Source organism: Triticum urartu, chromosome 7 (genome assembly GCF_003073215.2).
Source record: "Triticum urartu cultivar G1812 chromosome 7, Tu2.1, whole genome shotgun sequence".
Taxonomy (NCBI): Eukaryota; Viridiplantae; Streptophyta; class Magnoliopsida; order Poales; family Poaceae; genus Triticum; species Triticum urartu.
Window position 1 is genome coordinate 229843727 of NC_053028.1, and position 14331 is coordinate 229858057.

At 44.0% G+C, this 14331-nt stretch overlaps 1 protein-coding gene across 1 annotated transcript; it reads left to right on the forward strand.

Moving 5' to 3' along the window:
* The first annotated feature begins 3060 nt into the window (after window positions 1–3060).
* On the forward strand, window positions 3061–7130 carry LOC125520397 (serine/threonine-protein phosphatase 7). Its single transcript, XM_048685318.1, has 5 exons — window positions 3061–3760; window positions 4492–4995; window positions 6038–6184; window positions 6493–6600; window positions 6780–7130. The coding sequence occupies exons 1-5, from the start codon at window positions 3179–3181 to the stop codon at window positions 6867–6869; spliced, it is 1431 nt and encodes a 476-aa protein (XP_048541275.1). The 5' UTR covers window positions 3061–3178; the 3' UTR covers window positions 6870–7130.
* The last annotated feature ends 7201 nt before the right edge of the window (window positions 7131–14331 follow it).

Genomic DNA, 14331 nt, shown 5'->3' on the forward strand with positions numbered 1-14331 from the left:
CCTTGACAGTGGTGAAACTAGGGATTAAGTTCAACTTGGCTAGTCGCGACATGCAACCAAAGTTAAGATGACAAAGACGTGAATGTCATACATTTGATTCACTATTGTTGCAAACATGATTAACAACTTTATTGCAAACATCTGACAAGGATAAACGAAACAGGCATCCTAACTCATAGCTTTTACCAACAAAGGTTCCATACTTGGATATTACAAATTTATTCGACTCAAAGACAAGCTTGTAGCCATCTCTACACAGAAGAGACCCTCTAACAAGATTTTTATTGACGGAGGGGACATAATGCACGTTCTTCAGCCGCACGATCTTCCCCAAAGTAAACTTCAGATCGACCATGCCAACACCACGAACAGAAGTACTTGAACCATTGCCCATCAACACGGTTGAAGTCCCCGCAGTCTGATAAGACGAAAACATGGAAATATCACCGCATACATGCACATTAGCACCCGTGTCAATCAACCAATCAGGGGAATGCCATACTGAAAGAATGGTGGAAAATATACCATACCGAGCATCCTTCATGTCAATGTCACCAATGACAACATTAGCGGTCTTGCCGCCTTTCCCAAGATGAGGCTTGTCATAACGATTAGGACAACTAGGAGCCCAATGGTCAGGATCTCCACACACATGACAAACACCTTTCTTCTTGTCATTCTTCTTCTTGAATTTGGTGTGATGTACAACCTTGTTCTTCCCATCAAACTTTGCTTTACCATCAAACTTGCCCTTGTTCTTGAACTTGTGGGGCTGAAAGTTTTTCTTCTGTACCAGATTGGCACTAGATCTTCCCCCAATACCTCGAGCACGAGTGTCTTTTGCTCTCACGTTTTCTTCCACATCAAGAGTACCAATGAGATCCGGAATGGAAAACTCCCGCCTCTTACGCTTTAGTAAGGTAGCAAAGTTCCTCCACGAAGGAGGAAGCTTAGTGATGATGCCTCCGGCAACAAACTTGTCCGGTAGCATACAATTAAAGTGCTCAAGTTCTCTAGAAAATGACTGTATCTCGTGAGCTTGCTCAACCACGAAACGCTCTTCATTCATCCTGTAATCATAGAATTGTTCCATGATATACAGCTCAGTGTTGGCATCCGAGACCCCAAACTTGGCCTCAAGTGTGTCTCATATATCTTTTTCATCGTCAATTGACGCATAAACATCAACTATGTTCTCACCAATAACACTCAAGAGAGCAGCCTTAAACAGGGTATCCATTTTATGAAAAGCTTGTTCCTGTTGAGCATCATAATCTCCTTCATGTTTGCCAAGAGTGGCGTCATAGCGAGTCATGTTTGAAACCATAAGACTGCTCTCATGCGCCACCTCTTATAGTGGATACCCTCAAACATAGGAGGTCTCATGGAAGCAGCAAAACCACTCGGGATAAATTGCGGTTTTTGGATTGTTGGAAACATGAGCAATTTACCATATAATTTTATTAACATAAATAGTAGATAAAACATGACTATCATAGTAGAGATGAAACAAGTCATGTAATCTAAAGGTGAGAAAGCAAATGGCATGTGCATATATGAACTACCAGAGAACATATGTAGAACAGAGGCTATAACTAGAAAAACTAGAGCAAGAATCCGAGGCAAGATTTTAAACGGAGAGAACACGAAGACATACGGAACAACGACAAAAGCACTGGTCTTGGGGTCGGTGTTCTCGCCATGCATGTCGTGAAGAGGTTGTTGACGTCGGGGAAGAAGTTGTCGTTGGGGAAGTAGTTGTCGGAGTCCGGGGCGTCCGTGATGAAGAAGTCAGTAGCCGGGCGGAGCGTTCCTTAAAAACCTTATCACCCTTCTCCCGTATAGGACTCAAAGCGATGGGGTTTTAGAGGCCTACTGTCCCAACTTGCGGTGCACGCCGCACACCGGGATGGGAAAGACCATAGCAGTAGCTCAGTGCTCAGGAACGGTGGCGAGAGGAAGATGTTGTTTCTGATGTGTATCTCTCGAGAGGAGCGACCTCTCTTTTATAGGCACAGGAGAACGAGGCGAATGGGTTGCGCCGGGAGCTGAAGGGAAAGAGGGAGACGAAACGAACAAGCAGCAGCCGAAGGGTGCAGCGTTCGTATTCAATATCCACTACAACAAAAACTTTTAGCTTCCGAGTAACCTTTCGTATACCAATCGTGCGTGGCAAAATTTAGACATCGGCTCATTCCCGCAACTCGCGAAGCGTCATGGCAAGGCGGGCGGCAAAGGAGGAGCGCGCGTGAATGTCTCTCTTGTTCTCATGCTCATACATGTGGGGAAACACCCCCCCTTATAAGGAGGTCCAACTCCCAGCAAACTAGCGACGTGGGACTAAACTTTGGTTCCACCTCTCGCCTTTGCACGAATGGGCTGAGTGAGCCTCTAGGATTTATTAGGAATTTCCGAAATTGAAATTGGGCTGGCCCAAAGTAGACTAAATTCCAGCAATCTCTGGCGGCTGCCGTCATCGGATCCTCCACCTCCGCTGTCTCCGGCAGCTTTTCGTGCGAGTCCATGCGACGGCGGCAGAAAAGGGCGGGAATTAGGGTGGTGAGCGGCGGGATGATTATAGAGAGTGTTGAGAAGAGTGGTTTTGTCGCGGGAACAGTGGTGCTAGCTCCAAATACGCGGGCTCCGCCTCAGTTTTTAGTGGCCCAGAGATGTCTGAGTCCTATGTAGCGGGTGTATGGACTATCGTAAAACCTCCTGATTTGCTTTCGATTTGCAGAAAAACAGAAACTTGAACTATAGTTTGCTGATAAATAAGGGACATCATTGGATGGCCTGTGGCGTTCGAACCGTTTGCTCGAGACGGATGCGGGAGGTTTGAGTGTGCCCGTTCGAGAATCATGGTTTCATAGCTGATATATCGTGCACACAGATGAGTTAGTAAATTTGAAACATCCATCGTCGATTTCAAAAGCAAGACCACTGCTTTTCAAATCTGACCAGCAGAGAAAACAAGCGGAAGAAATCCAAACCCCCACCGCAAAGCCTGCAACATCTTGGCCAAACGCGTCAGTCAAAGAAAGCGAACAGGCGGCACGGGGAAAAAGAAGAGAAACTAAAAAGCGGCCGCCAACTGGAACGAGCCCCTCCCCGTCCCGTGCCCCCAAAAACCGCAGCAAAGGAAGAACGGAAAATCATCGAGCTCGCCGCGACGGATCCGATGCATGCCATGGCGGAGCCCGGCGGCGCGCTCGACCCCCCTCCTCCCCCCTCTCCGGCCGCGCCGACCCCGCCGGCCCAGTGGCCCAAGGACGGCGCGCTCGACCCCCCTCCTCCCCCCTCTCCGGCCGCGCCGACCCCGCCGGCCCAGTGGCCCAAGGACGGCGCGCTCGACCCCCCTCCTTCCCCCTCTCCGGTCGCGCAGCCCCCGCCGGTCGAGTGGCCCGAGGACGGCGTGCTGACGCGGGACTGGGTGGCCAGCTTCACCGCGGCGCTCGACTGGTGCTCGCGGAGCATCCCGCCGGACCAGCTCCCCTCGGTGCTCTCCGCGGATTTCGTCCGGCGGCTCGTCGTCGCCGCCGCCGTCATCCTCCACCGCGAGCCCAACATCGTCCGCGTCGACCCGCGGCCCGACCAGTCCGTCGTCGTCGTGGGGGACGTCCACGGCCAGCTCCACGACGTCATGTTCCTGCTCCGGGACGCCGGGTTCCCCTCGGAGGAGCGAATCTTTGTCTTTAACGGGGATTACGTGGATCGCGGCGCTTGGGGCCTCGAGACCTTGCTCCTCCTCCTGGCTTGGAAGGTGAATTTCCCCCAACATTCCTACTGGTTTAAGCTTGTTATATCACCAATACTCAGCACATTTTTATTTCTATGAGTATTAGTTCATTTGTTTCTTCGCTTTAATTGATGCTTCATAATGAATATCAGCATAAAAATTGTACTCCCTCCTTCTCAAAAAATAGATCCCCTAAGTTTTGTTCAACATAAACTTTTAAGTTTGACCTAGTTTATAGAAAAAGAAAAGTCAACATTTTAATACCAAATCAGTATCAATAGATTCATCATGAAATAGCTATCGGGAAGTGTGTTCACATGTTTGACTTAAGACAAAAACTTTATAGAAAAAAAGTTTTGACTTAAGACAAAACTTAGGGGCCTATTTTTGTGGGAGGAGAAAGTAGCTTCATAGAAATGTGTTTGGGTTGAACTTGGGAAGTGTGTGTTTGGGCACTGTGATGGATCTGTACATTCATATTGAAATTAGCACAGAATTCTGTGACTCAGTCCCTAGATTAGAATATCCACCATTGCCTATCAAGGACTTTGTCATTGTAGGTTGCCAGTGTTTCCACAAAGTCTAACACTCTTTACACGAAGTCATGATAACTGAGGAGATATCAAAGATTTGGCATAAATATCTAACTATCCTTTTCACATTGTAAAAGAAAGTGGTAAATGATAGGTTCCCTTAAGGTTTCAAGCAATTTAAAGTACCAGCTAATGGTCATCAACTTATTTCATTACTTGCAGGTATTCCTTCCAAATTGTGTGTTTCTTCTCCGAGGAAATCATGAATCCAAGTACTGCACGTCAGTATATGGTTTCGAACAGGAGGTAATGGTTAAATATAAAGGTCAAGGCGCTCAAGTTTATCGGAAGTTTTTAAGATGTTTTGAAGATCTTCCTCTAGCATCAATAATAGCAGGATGTGTGTATACTGCTCATGGAGGGATTTTTCGTGGGGCGGTTGTACTACCGTCGAAAAGGTCGAAAAGGGCAAAGAAAGGTCACAAATATAAGGCGGGTCCTACTGATGACTCTACTACTTTGAAGCTTGGATCCCTGGACGAATTGTTAAAAGCGAGGAGAACTGTTCTTGACACCCCGTATGAGGGTTCAAACTTGATTCCTGGAGATGTGCTTTGGTCTGATCCTTCCTTAGATAAGGGTCTTTCCCTGAATAATGAAAGGGGCATTGGTTTGCTTTGGGGTCCAGATATCACTCAACAGTTTCTATATACAAATAATCTGAAGGTTTGCTTTCTTTCATTTACTACTGTTGTAGCATGCTTGATTTAAATTATTTGATGAACTGATTTATTTCTTATTAAGTTATTTAGATAGTCTTATGCTCGATAGCTGAAGTTTGCCTCACATCGCAATATAAAATTCTCGAATATATATCTAAAGAATGTAGCTTAGGGAATTATAATTTCTAGCATGTGACTATCCTTTTAAGCCCTCTACCTGTTTTTGCTTTATCAATATTTACCTTTTCATTTTATTTTTGTACTTCTTCCTTTTCAAATTTCGTTCTTCAACGTTATAGACACTTGCTATTTCAGTGTAGGTGCGACTGGTACATCAAACATGAAATTTTTGCCTGTTCTGGATTCCTGATTGATGTCATCCCATATGCAGTAATAGTGTCACATGCATTTTTGGAAATTAAAATGCTAGATTTATGTTGTCATATCTGTCTCAAGTACCTATTATCATGAAGCTTCCCTTTTTCTACTATTGTTTATCATGCATAACACACTGCCAAGTTAGTTCCTTCTAATATCGCATTGTCTCAAATTTCTTGCTTACATTTGGATGTTTAACTACAATGGTTGATTAGTTGTATATGATAGAACTTGTAATTCTGTAACTAGACTACTAAAGTTAGCATGCATTTAAGTATTCAACAGTTTTCTTCTTGTACTAAAGTATATATTCCCTCTGTTCATTAATATAAGACATTTTTTAGACTTATGGTCAGTCTAAAAATGGTCTTATATTAATGGACAGAGGCAGTATATTTTAAGCCTTCTGAATGCAAAACCGCGAATGCTCATTGGTGAACTTTAATTGTATACTTCATGGTTCTAGTTAGTTTATTGTTTATGTTCAACATTGATGGCTGCATATCTATAAATATCGGTTACACTTTAAAGTCTCGTCAGTGTGCATTTTATGGAATTTGATATGCTGTAGCACATACATTTTCCTTCGTGGCATTAGAAACTGGGTGTTATCACAAAACTACAGAAGTTTTTTATTAGTACTTACTTTCACTTTTTGTTGAACGAAGTTAATCATCAGATCACATGAAGGCCCAGATGCAAGAGATAAGCGGCATGATCTATTAGCAATGGACAGTGGATATACAATCGACCATCACGTCGCATGCGGAAAGTTAATAACTCTCTTCAGTGCCCCAGACTATCCACAATTTCAGGTTATACTTTGTGATATGATTTATTGTTCAGCCTGACAGTATTGCTTCACTTTTGTTCTTTGATACAAAGTTTCATTAGTGGATCCTTGCTAAATGATTGACTTTACAACTAATGTAAAATTGTACTCCCTCCATTCCGAATTACTCGTCGCAGAAATGGATGTATCTAGATGTATTTAGTTTTAGATACATCCATTTCTGGGACGAGTAATTTGGAACGGAGGGAGTACTTCGTATTGTGTGTGACTCGTTATTCATGGAAAAGATTGTGTACCATTAATAACAGTCGGTATCTGATTCCGGTACAGGCTTCAGTGGACCGTTACAACAATTCTGGAGCATATATTGTCCTCAGCCCCCCTGATTTTGCTACCCCTGATTTCCATACTTTTCAAGCTGTAAAGCCTCGGCCTAAGGTATGTGATATATATGTTCGTTCCTAATCCTTAAAAAGTTTATGTGTTGAATAATATTTTGATTCTATTATTTTTATGTAAGATGAATCATTCTTCATAGAAAAATGTTACACACATTTTAGTATGGTACCCTTAGGGGTATGGGAAATAAACGGACTAAACTGTTTTTCTGCGTGCAGGCGCATCCCTACTATGATTTCGAAGACGTAATTGATTCTGATGAAGAGTTAAATCTAGGTGCCATGGACACTGGCACGTCGAGCAGTTGATCACAACCTGTATTGTAATTGTACTTAGCATGCGAATTGTCACCGCGAACCGGAGAAGTGGTAACGAGTAGTTCTTTTGATTGGTACTAACATTGCAGACTTCGTAACTAATATTTTGTCACGTCCGCCAAGATTATCAGTGGGTTGGTTGGTTTTTAGCCTGACATGTATTCACATGACCATGGGAAAAACATCTGTCATCTAGTAATTCCTGGAAATATTGAGTGCAGACAACCAACATGGCAGTTCAGAGGACCTTCATCTCTCAATTTGTCGGTTAGCATATTATCTTGTTATTTTCTGAGGATGGGTTCTGCACTTGGACACCAAACCTGCTGAGCATCTTGTTTCCTCGAGAGGATTATGCTACTCCCTCCGATCTGATCCATATTACTTGTCGCTGAATTAGTACAACTAGGCCCAGCAGCCAAAGATAGACATGTATGCGTGCAGGGTATCTAGAGGCAAAGTCCTGGCCCTGGCACAGCTGCAGGCTGCGGCTGGAGCCGCAAGCATTGTTGGTTTCTGATGGAATGGCGCATCTGTATTCAGCACACCTAGGAAATACTGTATGATTCTTGTTTTATGTCTGATCTGTTTCCAAGTTCTATCTGTCCCCTGGCAGAGTCGCTGGACGAATGGTATTATTTTTTGATCTCTCTCATGAAAGAAAGAGTTGCGTGGAGAACTCTTAGACTTGGCAAGGGCAAGACAAACAGCCAACCACGGCCTCTCCGTAAGCTCCGGAGGATGACTGGATGAAGACGCTCGATTAGTAATTGATGAAAACTCTTCGTAGGCCGTTGACATGGCAATGGCATCATCAGTTAACCACCATCCACCGTCTTCACGTTCTCCGCCCCTCGAGCACTTCTGCTCGCATAACCACTGACGACTGCACCGTCGCCGTCTACGATGACGGAACCACCGCCAGTACCTGATCCATCCATCCATCTACCATCACTTCAGTTCAGTTGATGTTGAGGTACAATCCTTAGACATGTTAGTGTTCACAGCATCAGTAGTAGATTGGTTGAGAAGAAGTTTCAGTTAGCAGTGCTGTCCATTTGTGAACTGTGTGTCAGATAGAGCACTCGTATCGGTATCTCTACTCGATTCGTGTGTTTCAAACAGTGGTGATATTCCCGCCGGGTGGAGAAGCCAGTGGATAAACACGACGTGCCCCCTACTGACGTTTGAGCATGATGTGTCTAGTCTAGTGGCGTTTCTTGTGCCAGTGCCATGCATTGAGACGGCGATGGAGACGGAGACGAGGTACCGTGACACAAGGGCTGTTGCTGTGACACTTGCTCGGTTGTTCCTGTTGGCACGGGCGAGTCCGGTATCCTGGTGATAAACCTGTGCGATCAGCTACTTTTGCTTTTGCGCTTGAATGGCCGGCAGCTAGTGTGGTGGTTCGTCACGCTCATCTTGTTGCCTTCTGCATGCGTGTCCTGGGGAACACAAGCAGACGCCGTGGGTTCCTTCTCTTGGTTGGACGCTAGCTTCCTTCATGTTATTTTCTTCTTCTTTGGAGCAGGAGAATCGGAAAGGGTTGGACCATGCATGGTCAGCTAGCTAATCGATACCAAGACCATGTGACGGGCGTATAAGTGTATATCCACGGTACTAGGCTAGAATTAGCACTAGCAGTAGCGGGCATGGGCATATGCGTATCAGCATCGCAACATGCATGCTCCCCACCAGCCTCTCAGACCTAACATGCCGCCTCAACCCAAGCTATAGACTATCTCGAGTAGTACACATATCACCACGGCATGACCAGCTGGAAGTCTCCATCGACAAAACCTCAGCCGTAGCCGGAGTACTATATAGATGGTTATCGTCAATCTATACGAGAATCAAGACGCCCAAGTTAATCAACTATACGTACTTCTACAATGTTGCTTTGATCGCGGACCGGCGAGCTGTGATCGCATGTTCGCCGCAGTAGAGTATTATTAGTTCCTCGGGTCTGGTCCTGTTCCTGGGCCTGGCCGCCTGGGCGCATTTAGCATTTTTCTGGTGCCGTTGCCACGTGCTCTTAAGCGATTGTTTACGATGTCGGCAGGAGATCTCGCCTTGGTCTACCACCCGGCTACACATGCCCGCTGCTTTGCCAAAGAAAAAAGAGGCAGGCAATGTTCATTTCTTCCGCTGATATACTGAAGCTGAGTTTCACGAACCTTGGAGGGCCGGGTAATGAAGATCTGGAACGTGAAAAATGAACATTGAAACCAGACCCCGAGTGCTTTGACTTTGACCCGTTCCTATCACTATCACTATTGGTTGCATACTTGCATTGTAGTGGTGCTTATCCACGCTGTCATTGACAAGATATCTGCGCCTGTGCGGTCGCCTATGCTATGCTATGCTCGCGAATCCAGATGCACGAAAATATCCCTTGTGTCAGGCGGGGAGGGCGATCAAGTTGCACCCGGCCCGGGCCCCACCCGCCCTGCCCCTCCACGTCAACTTTCGAGGGCTGGACCTAGGACGTACAGTAGGACCTGCCTCGTCCCCCACGGCCACGAGAAAAAGACGAGATACACATGCATAGTACGACGACGACGGCGACGACGCCGAAATGATTGCGGGCTCCGGCCCGAACCCGTCGCGGCGTGCATGCGGTGTGGTTCGCAGGATCGAATCGGGAACAAAGGAAAGGAGCAGACGCCCGCTCGCCCGCATGATTGCACGCGGCGCCGCCCCGGCACGGCACGGATGAGAACGCGCCGACGACGCGGGGCCCCAACCGGGGACGGGGAGAGAGCCGTGCGGCGGTGCGCCACGCCACCGGCCGGTCCGCCCGACTCGGGCAAACGTCCAAAAAGCAGTCCCGATCCACAGTGGCGGAGGCCTGGCTCCGGCTCCGCTCGTCGTCGTCACGTCGCGCGCCGCGCGGGTGATGCCACCAGCTGTGCGTGCCACCGGCGGATCCTTACCGCGAGTGCAGATCGACGGAGATATTGGGTGCTGTGGAGGGCAGACCATTGTCGATGTGAACGATCGGGGAAAGTTTTTTTTTTTTTTTTTTTGAAACGGAGAGGAAAGGGTTGAGGTTGAAGAGGATGTGATCGCTGGACGCTGATGCCGTGATGCGAACCCACGATCGATGGTTCCGCGGGTTTCGCTGCCTAGCGGGTAGCTGGCGGTCGTGTCAACCGTCGGGGGCCACTCTCGACACGCTGTTGTATGTATGGAAGAAGGTCCCCTGCATCTATCGCGTGGTGCGCCAAGGTATATTCGTTGGATCGGAACACATTCTATGCTATTTTATGCGGCCGGAAACACCTTTTCTTGTTAGCTAAGGATAGTTTCGTGGTGTAGAGCATGGTTAATAGTATAGTCAATTGTTGGCTATCTACAACTTTGATGTGATCTAGCATTATGTGTAGTCACTCATGCGATAAGGTTGACTATTACCGTCGTACCCTTTTTATCTTATTTTTTTCCTTTTATTGTATTCATTATTTTGTCTAGGAGCACACATGTAGGTAACTCTTAAGAGTCCATTCCCATCATTTTTTCATGCGCGTCTTGATCACATAAGCAAAAATGTCGTAGACAGGGCTACAAACATGTTATTATACTTGCTCTCAAGGCATGCATCGGCTCCGTGGTTGAGATTAAAGAATGATCAAATGCTGGTGCGCAAGTCTCGAGGCAGCCTAAATCCTCACGATTCTTGGTGGGACAGAGCAGGTTGGTAGGTGGGGTCTTTGGGTTTGGGAACCTGTGGTTAGAAAGTACACTTCCTTCTTTTTGAAGGAAAAATATACACTTCCTACGGGAGTAAATCATAGAAGGTGGAGAATCCCACCATCACAACACTTGTCATAAGGCTAGTCATAGTGGGAGTAACTTAGCTAGTAACATAGTAACACATTCCAAGACAAGTTTACTTATGTGGCACCTAGTTAACGAGGAGAGAGGTGTTTGGAGTAACATGTTAGGCTAGTCATAATGGGAGTAACTTAGCAAGTAACATAACATATTTCAAGACAAGTTTGCTTATGTGGCATGGAGTTAATGAGGAGAGAGGTGTTTGGAGTAACATAATATGTTACTGTAACATAGCGCAACCCAAAGGAAAATGAGTCTATAATGTAATAAATGCAATCATCTATGATACTACTATATTACTTTGCACTATGAAGGTAGTAACTTAGGCTAGTGTCATGCATATGACACTAGTCTAAGTTACTCCCCACTATGACTAGCCTTACCATCACATAGCGCTTCCCAAGAAATGTTGAGTTTATAAGCTAATAAATGCAACCATATATGATACTACTTCTATGACACTGTGCACTATGAAGGTAGTAACATACACTAATGTCATATACATGACACTAGTCTAAGTTACTCCTTACTATGACCAGCCTAACGGAAAGATCTTATCTACTCCCTCCGTTCGGGTTTATTGGTCCCGTGACCGTGAGCCAAAGCAGCAATACCAAGGCATATCGATAATTAACTGCAATTTTAACCACAACATGTTTATTGGTCCCGTGAGTACTTAAAATATCAGATACAAATGCAACATATTTAAATTGTGGCCTAATGATTGTTATGCAATTTCCCAAAATACCAAACTAATGAATGAGCATACGCGTATAATAGTGGAAATAATTAAAGTTTAGATATGTATAATAGTGCAAGTAATTAAAGTTCAGATCACGAGCTAGTGGATAGTTGTTGTATGTGACACTGAATCTCCAGAAAGAAATAAAGTTCCAATCTCGAGTATCTATACGTGTCATTTGTGCATTATTTACGAAGAGCTGAAAGAAGTAAGGTCGAGACCTCAAGCTAGCTGAAAGTTTGTATGTGACATTAGATAAGTACACATAGTTGAAATGATATTAACGGTATGATATGTAGTTTGTATGTGATATTATATGTACACATATGAATATATGCAATATGAGCTGTTTGGTAATTGGAGTCCACCAGAGCAATTATCTATTGATGTTTATGTACAACTACAAAGATCTATCAGATATGATTGATTAAATATAAGGTCCTAATAATGCTTAGATACAATTATTAAGATTAGGATTGAGCAGCCAGGGGCTGTTTGGATGACGCCCAGGATGGCCACGCCAAATCAGGGCGAGCCAAAATTTTGGTGAAGGAATCGGCCGCCCGCATCCTGCCCGCGTGGGCGTCGAATCTAAACTACACGATCAAAATATTGGCGTGGCAACGGAAGCTTGGCCACGATCCAAACACCCACTCATACAGTCAGTCAACGCCAAGATTTTGACGTGTATCCACCAAACGGCCCCTCACAAACCTGGTCGAATCAAATGTAATGTGGTGGCTACTATGAAGGTACATGCAAATTATAAAGCGTCGTCTGCATATGTTACGAAAATGTAATGGATTTAAATACAATTATAAATATCAAGCAATAAGTTCACATAATCATTGAAACATGGTTTCCATTTTCTGGAACTTCTAGCATAATCTTGTATTTTTCAATCATATTACTTTGTATCAAATTATTTGTCTTAGATTTGTCTAGATACGGATGTATCTAACACTACAACGTGTCTAGATACATCCATATCTAGAAAATTTTAAGACAAGTAATTTGAGACGGATGTAGTATTAAAGATGTAATATATACAAATTCGCAATGGTGATCTATCCATAACATCTGCATCGTTTTTCCAAACTTCAAAGAAAATCTCTAAAAGGACTAACTAACTAGAACTAAACTAATCTCATACTCTACCATTTCTCTAAAATATCTTCAAACAAAAATAGAGCGGAATATCATGGGCTAGGAGTAAGCTGAATTGGCAGTAACGTAGTTTATGGGGAAACGTTTGGGCCGGCGGTAATAACTTGATACAGATATTTTCTCCATTGCTAAGCGTGGCATTTTTCTTATTGCCAATTCTTTTCTAGACATGCTTTGTCAGTAAACTAAGCCGCTGTTTGCATAGTGAGTAATAACAACCAATTTTAGAAGAAGAAAACTTGTTTTAAGAAGCTTTTATAGAAAACAAGTTTTACTAATAGTTCGGTTAGAAACATGCTTCTATATAATCTTGTTTGTCTCTCAAAAAATGTTTAGGTCAGCTGGGCGTGCATAGAAAAGTCCTTGTCTCAAGAAGTAGCAACAAGGTTGCCACGGACAAAATAAACAAGTTTATACAAAAATGTTTAGTAATCGTTTTTTGTAAACTTGATTTCTGTATATTACGAGAACCGGTTTCAGACTCGACGTAGCTAGACAAAATTAAACAGAAATTTAGTTTATTGTGCTGCTAAACAAGTCCAAGAAAAACAAACTCTCTTAAATACTTGTTATCCTTGCTTAAAATAATACTTGTTACCCAAACAACCCGAAGGTAGCTTGAATTATCAAGTTCACACATATAGCACCTCAAAAAAAAAAGTTCACACATATAATCACGATCGAGTGATTATTTTTTGAAGTTTTGGGATCTACCTTTGGTTGTCTAGTGCGTACATTTCCATCTGTCTCTTTCCCAGCTTTCATAGTGAGTACTCCATCTGTCTTAAATAAGTGTCTCAACTTTATACTAACTCTAGTATAAAGTTATACTACTAAGCTTTAAGACATTTATTTTGGGACGGAAGGAGTAGTATATAATTCCTGCCAAGCTAGTTTAATAACTACTCCTACTCAGGAAGCTAGCTCCCATGGATTGGCAATGTGTTGACTCCAGACTAATTCAGCCGGCTGGCCGGCCGGAGTGCGGGGGGCCGTGTTGACATTCACGTGTGATAATGGCCAAAGGGTAGGCACGGCTTACGTGTGGCGTGACGAGAAAAAGGGTGAGGCGCGCGGACAGCGACGCGTGCGCCGCGCCGAGTGCTGTGGTTGGTTTTAGTTAGTTGGCCGCGCTGCGCTCGTGGATTACCTCGTCGCTGATGACAGAGAAAGATGTACTCTTTCTGTTTTTATTTAATTCGCGTATTAGCTTTGGTTAAAGTCAAGCTTTGTAAATTTTGACTAATTTTATAAACAAAAATATTAACATACACAATAACAAATCAACATCATTAGATATATTATTGAATGTACTTTCACATAGTATAAATTTGTTATGGTAAATGTTTATATTATTTTCTATAAACTTGGTCAAACTTTACGAAGTTTGACTTCAGTCAATTCTAATATGCGGAGTAAATAAAAATAGAGGGAGTATAGTGTATCAGACGCGTCAACTCGCAGACATTGGTTCAATTGGATCGGATGATTCCCGGGGATATGGAAGAGATGATTGTAATTGACAACAATTGCTTCCTTAATTAAGTTAGCTAGCTAGAAATGTTTGGTGATGAGATCAAGGACCAGTTGCTTCGGCTTTCAAATTAGCTTATATGGGTGAAAAAACCTGAAGAAAGAGAAATCAATTCTAAGTTGTTTCTCTTCGCATCCTATCTCCGTTGGTGCTTGTTGATTCGTCTTCCCTCT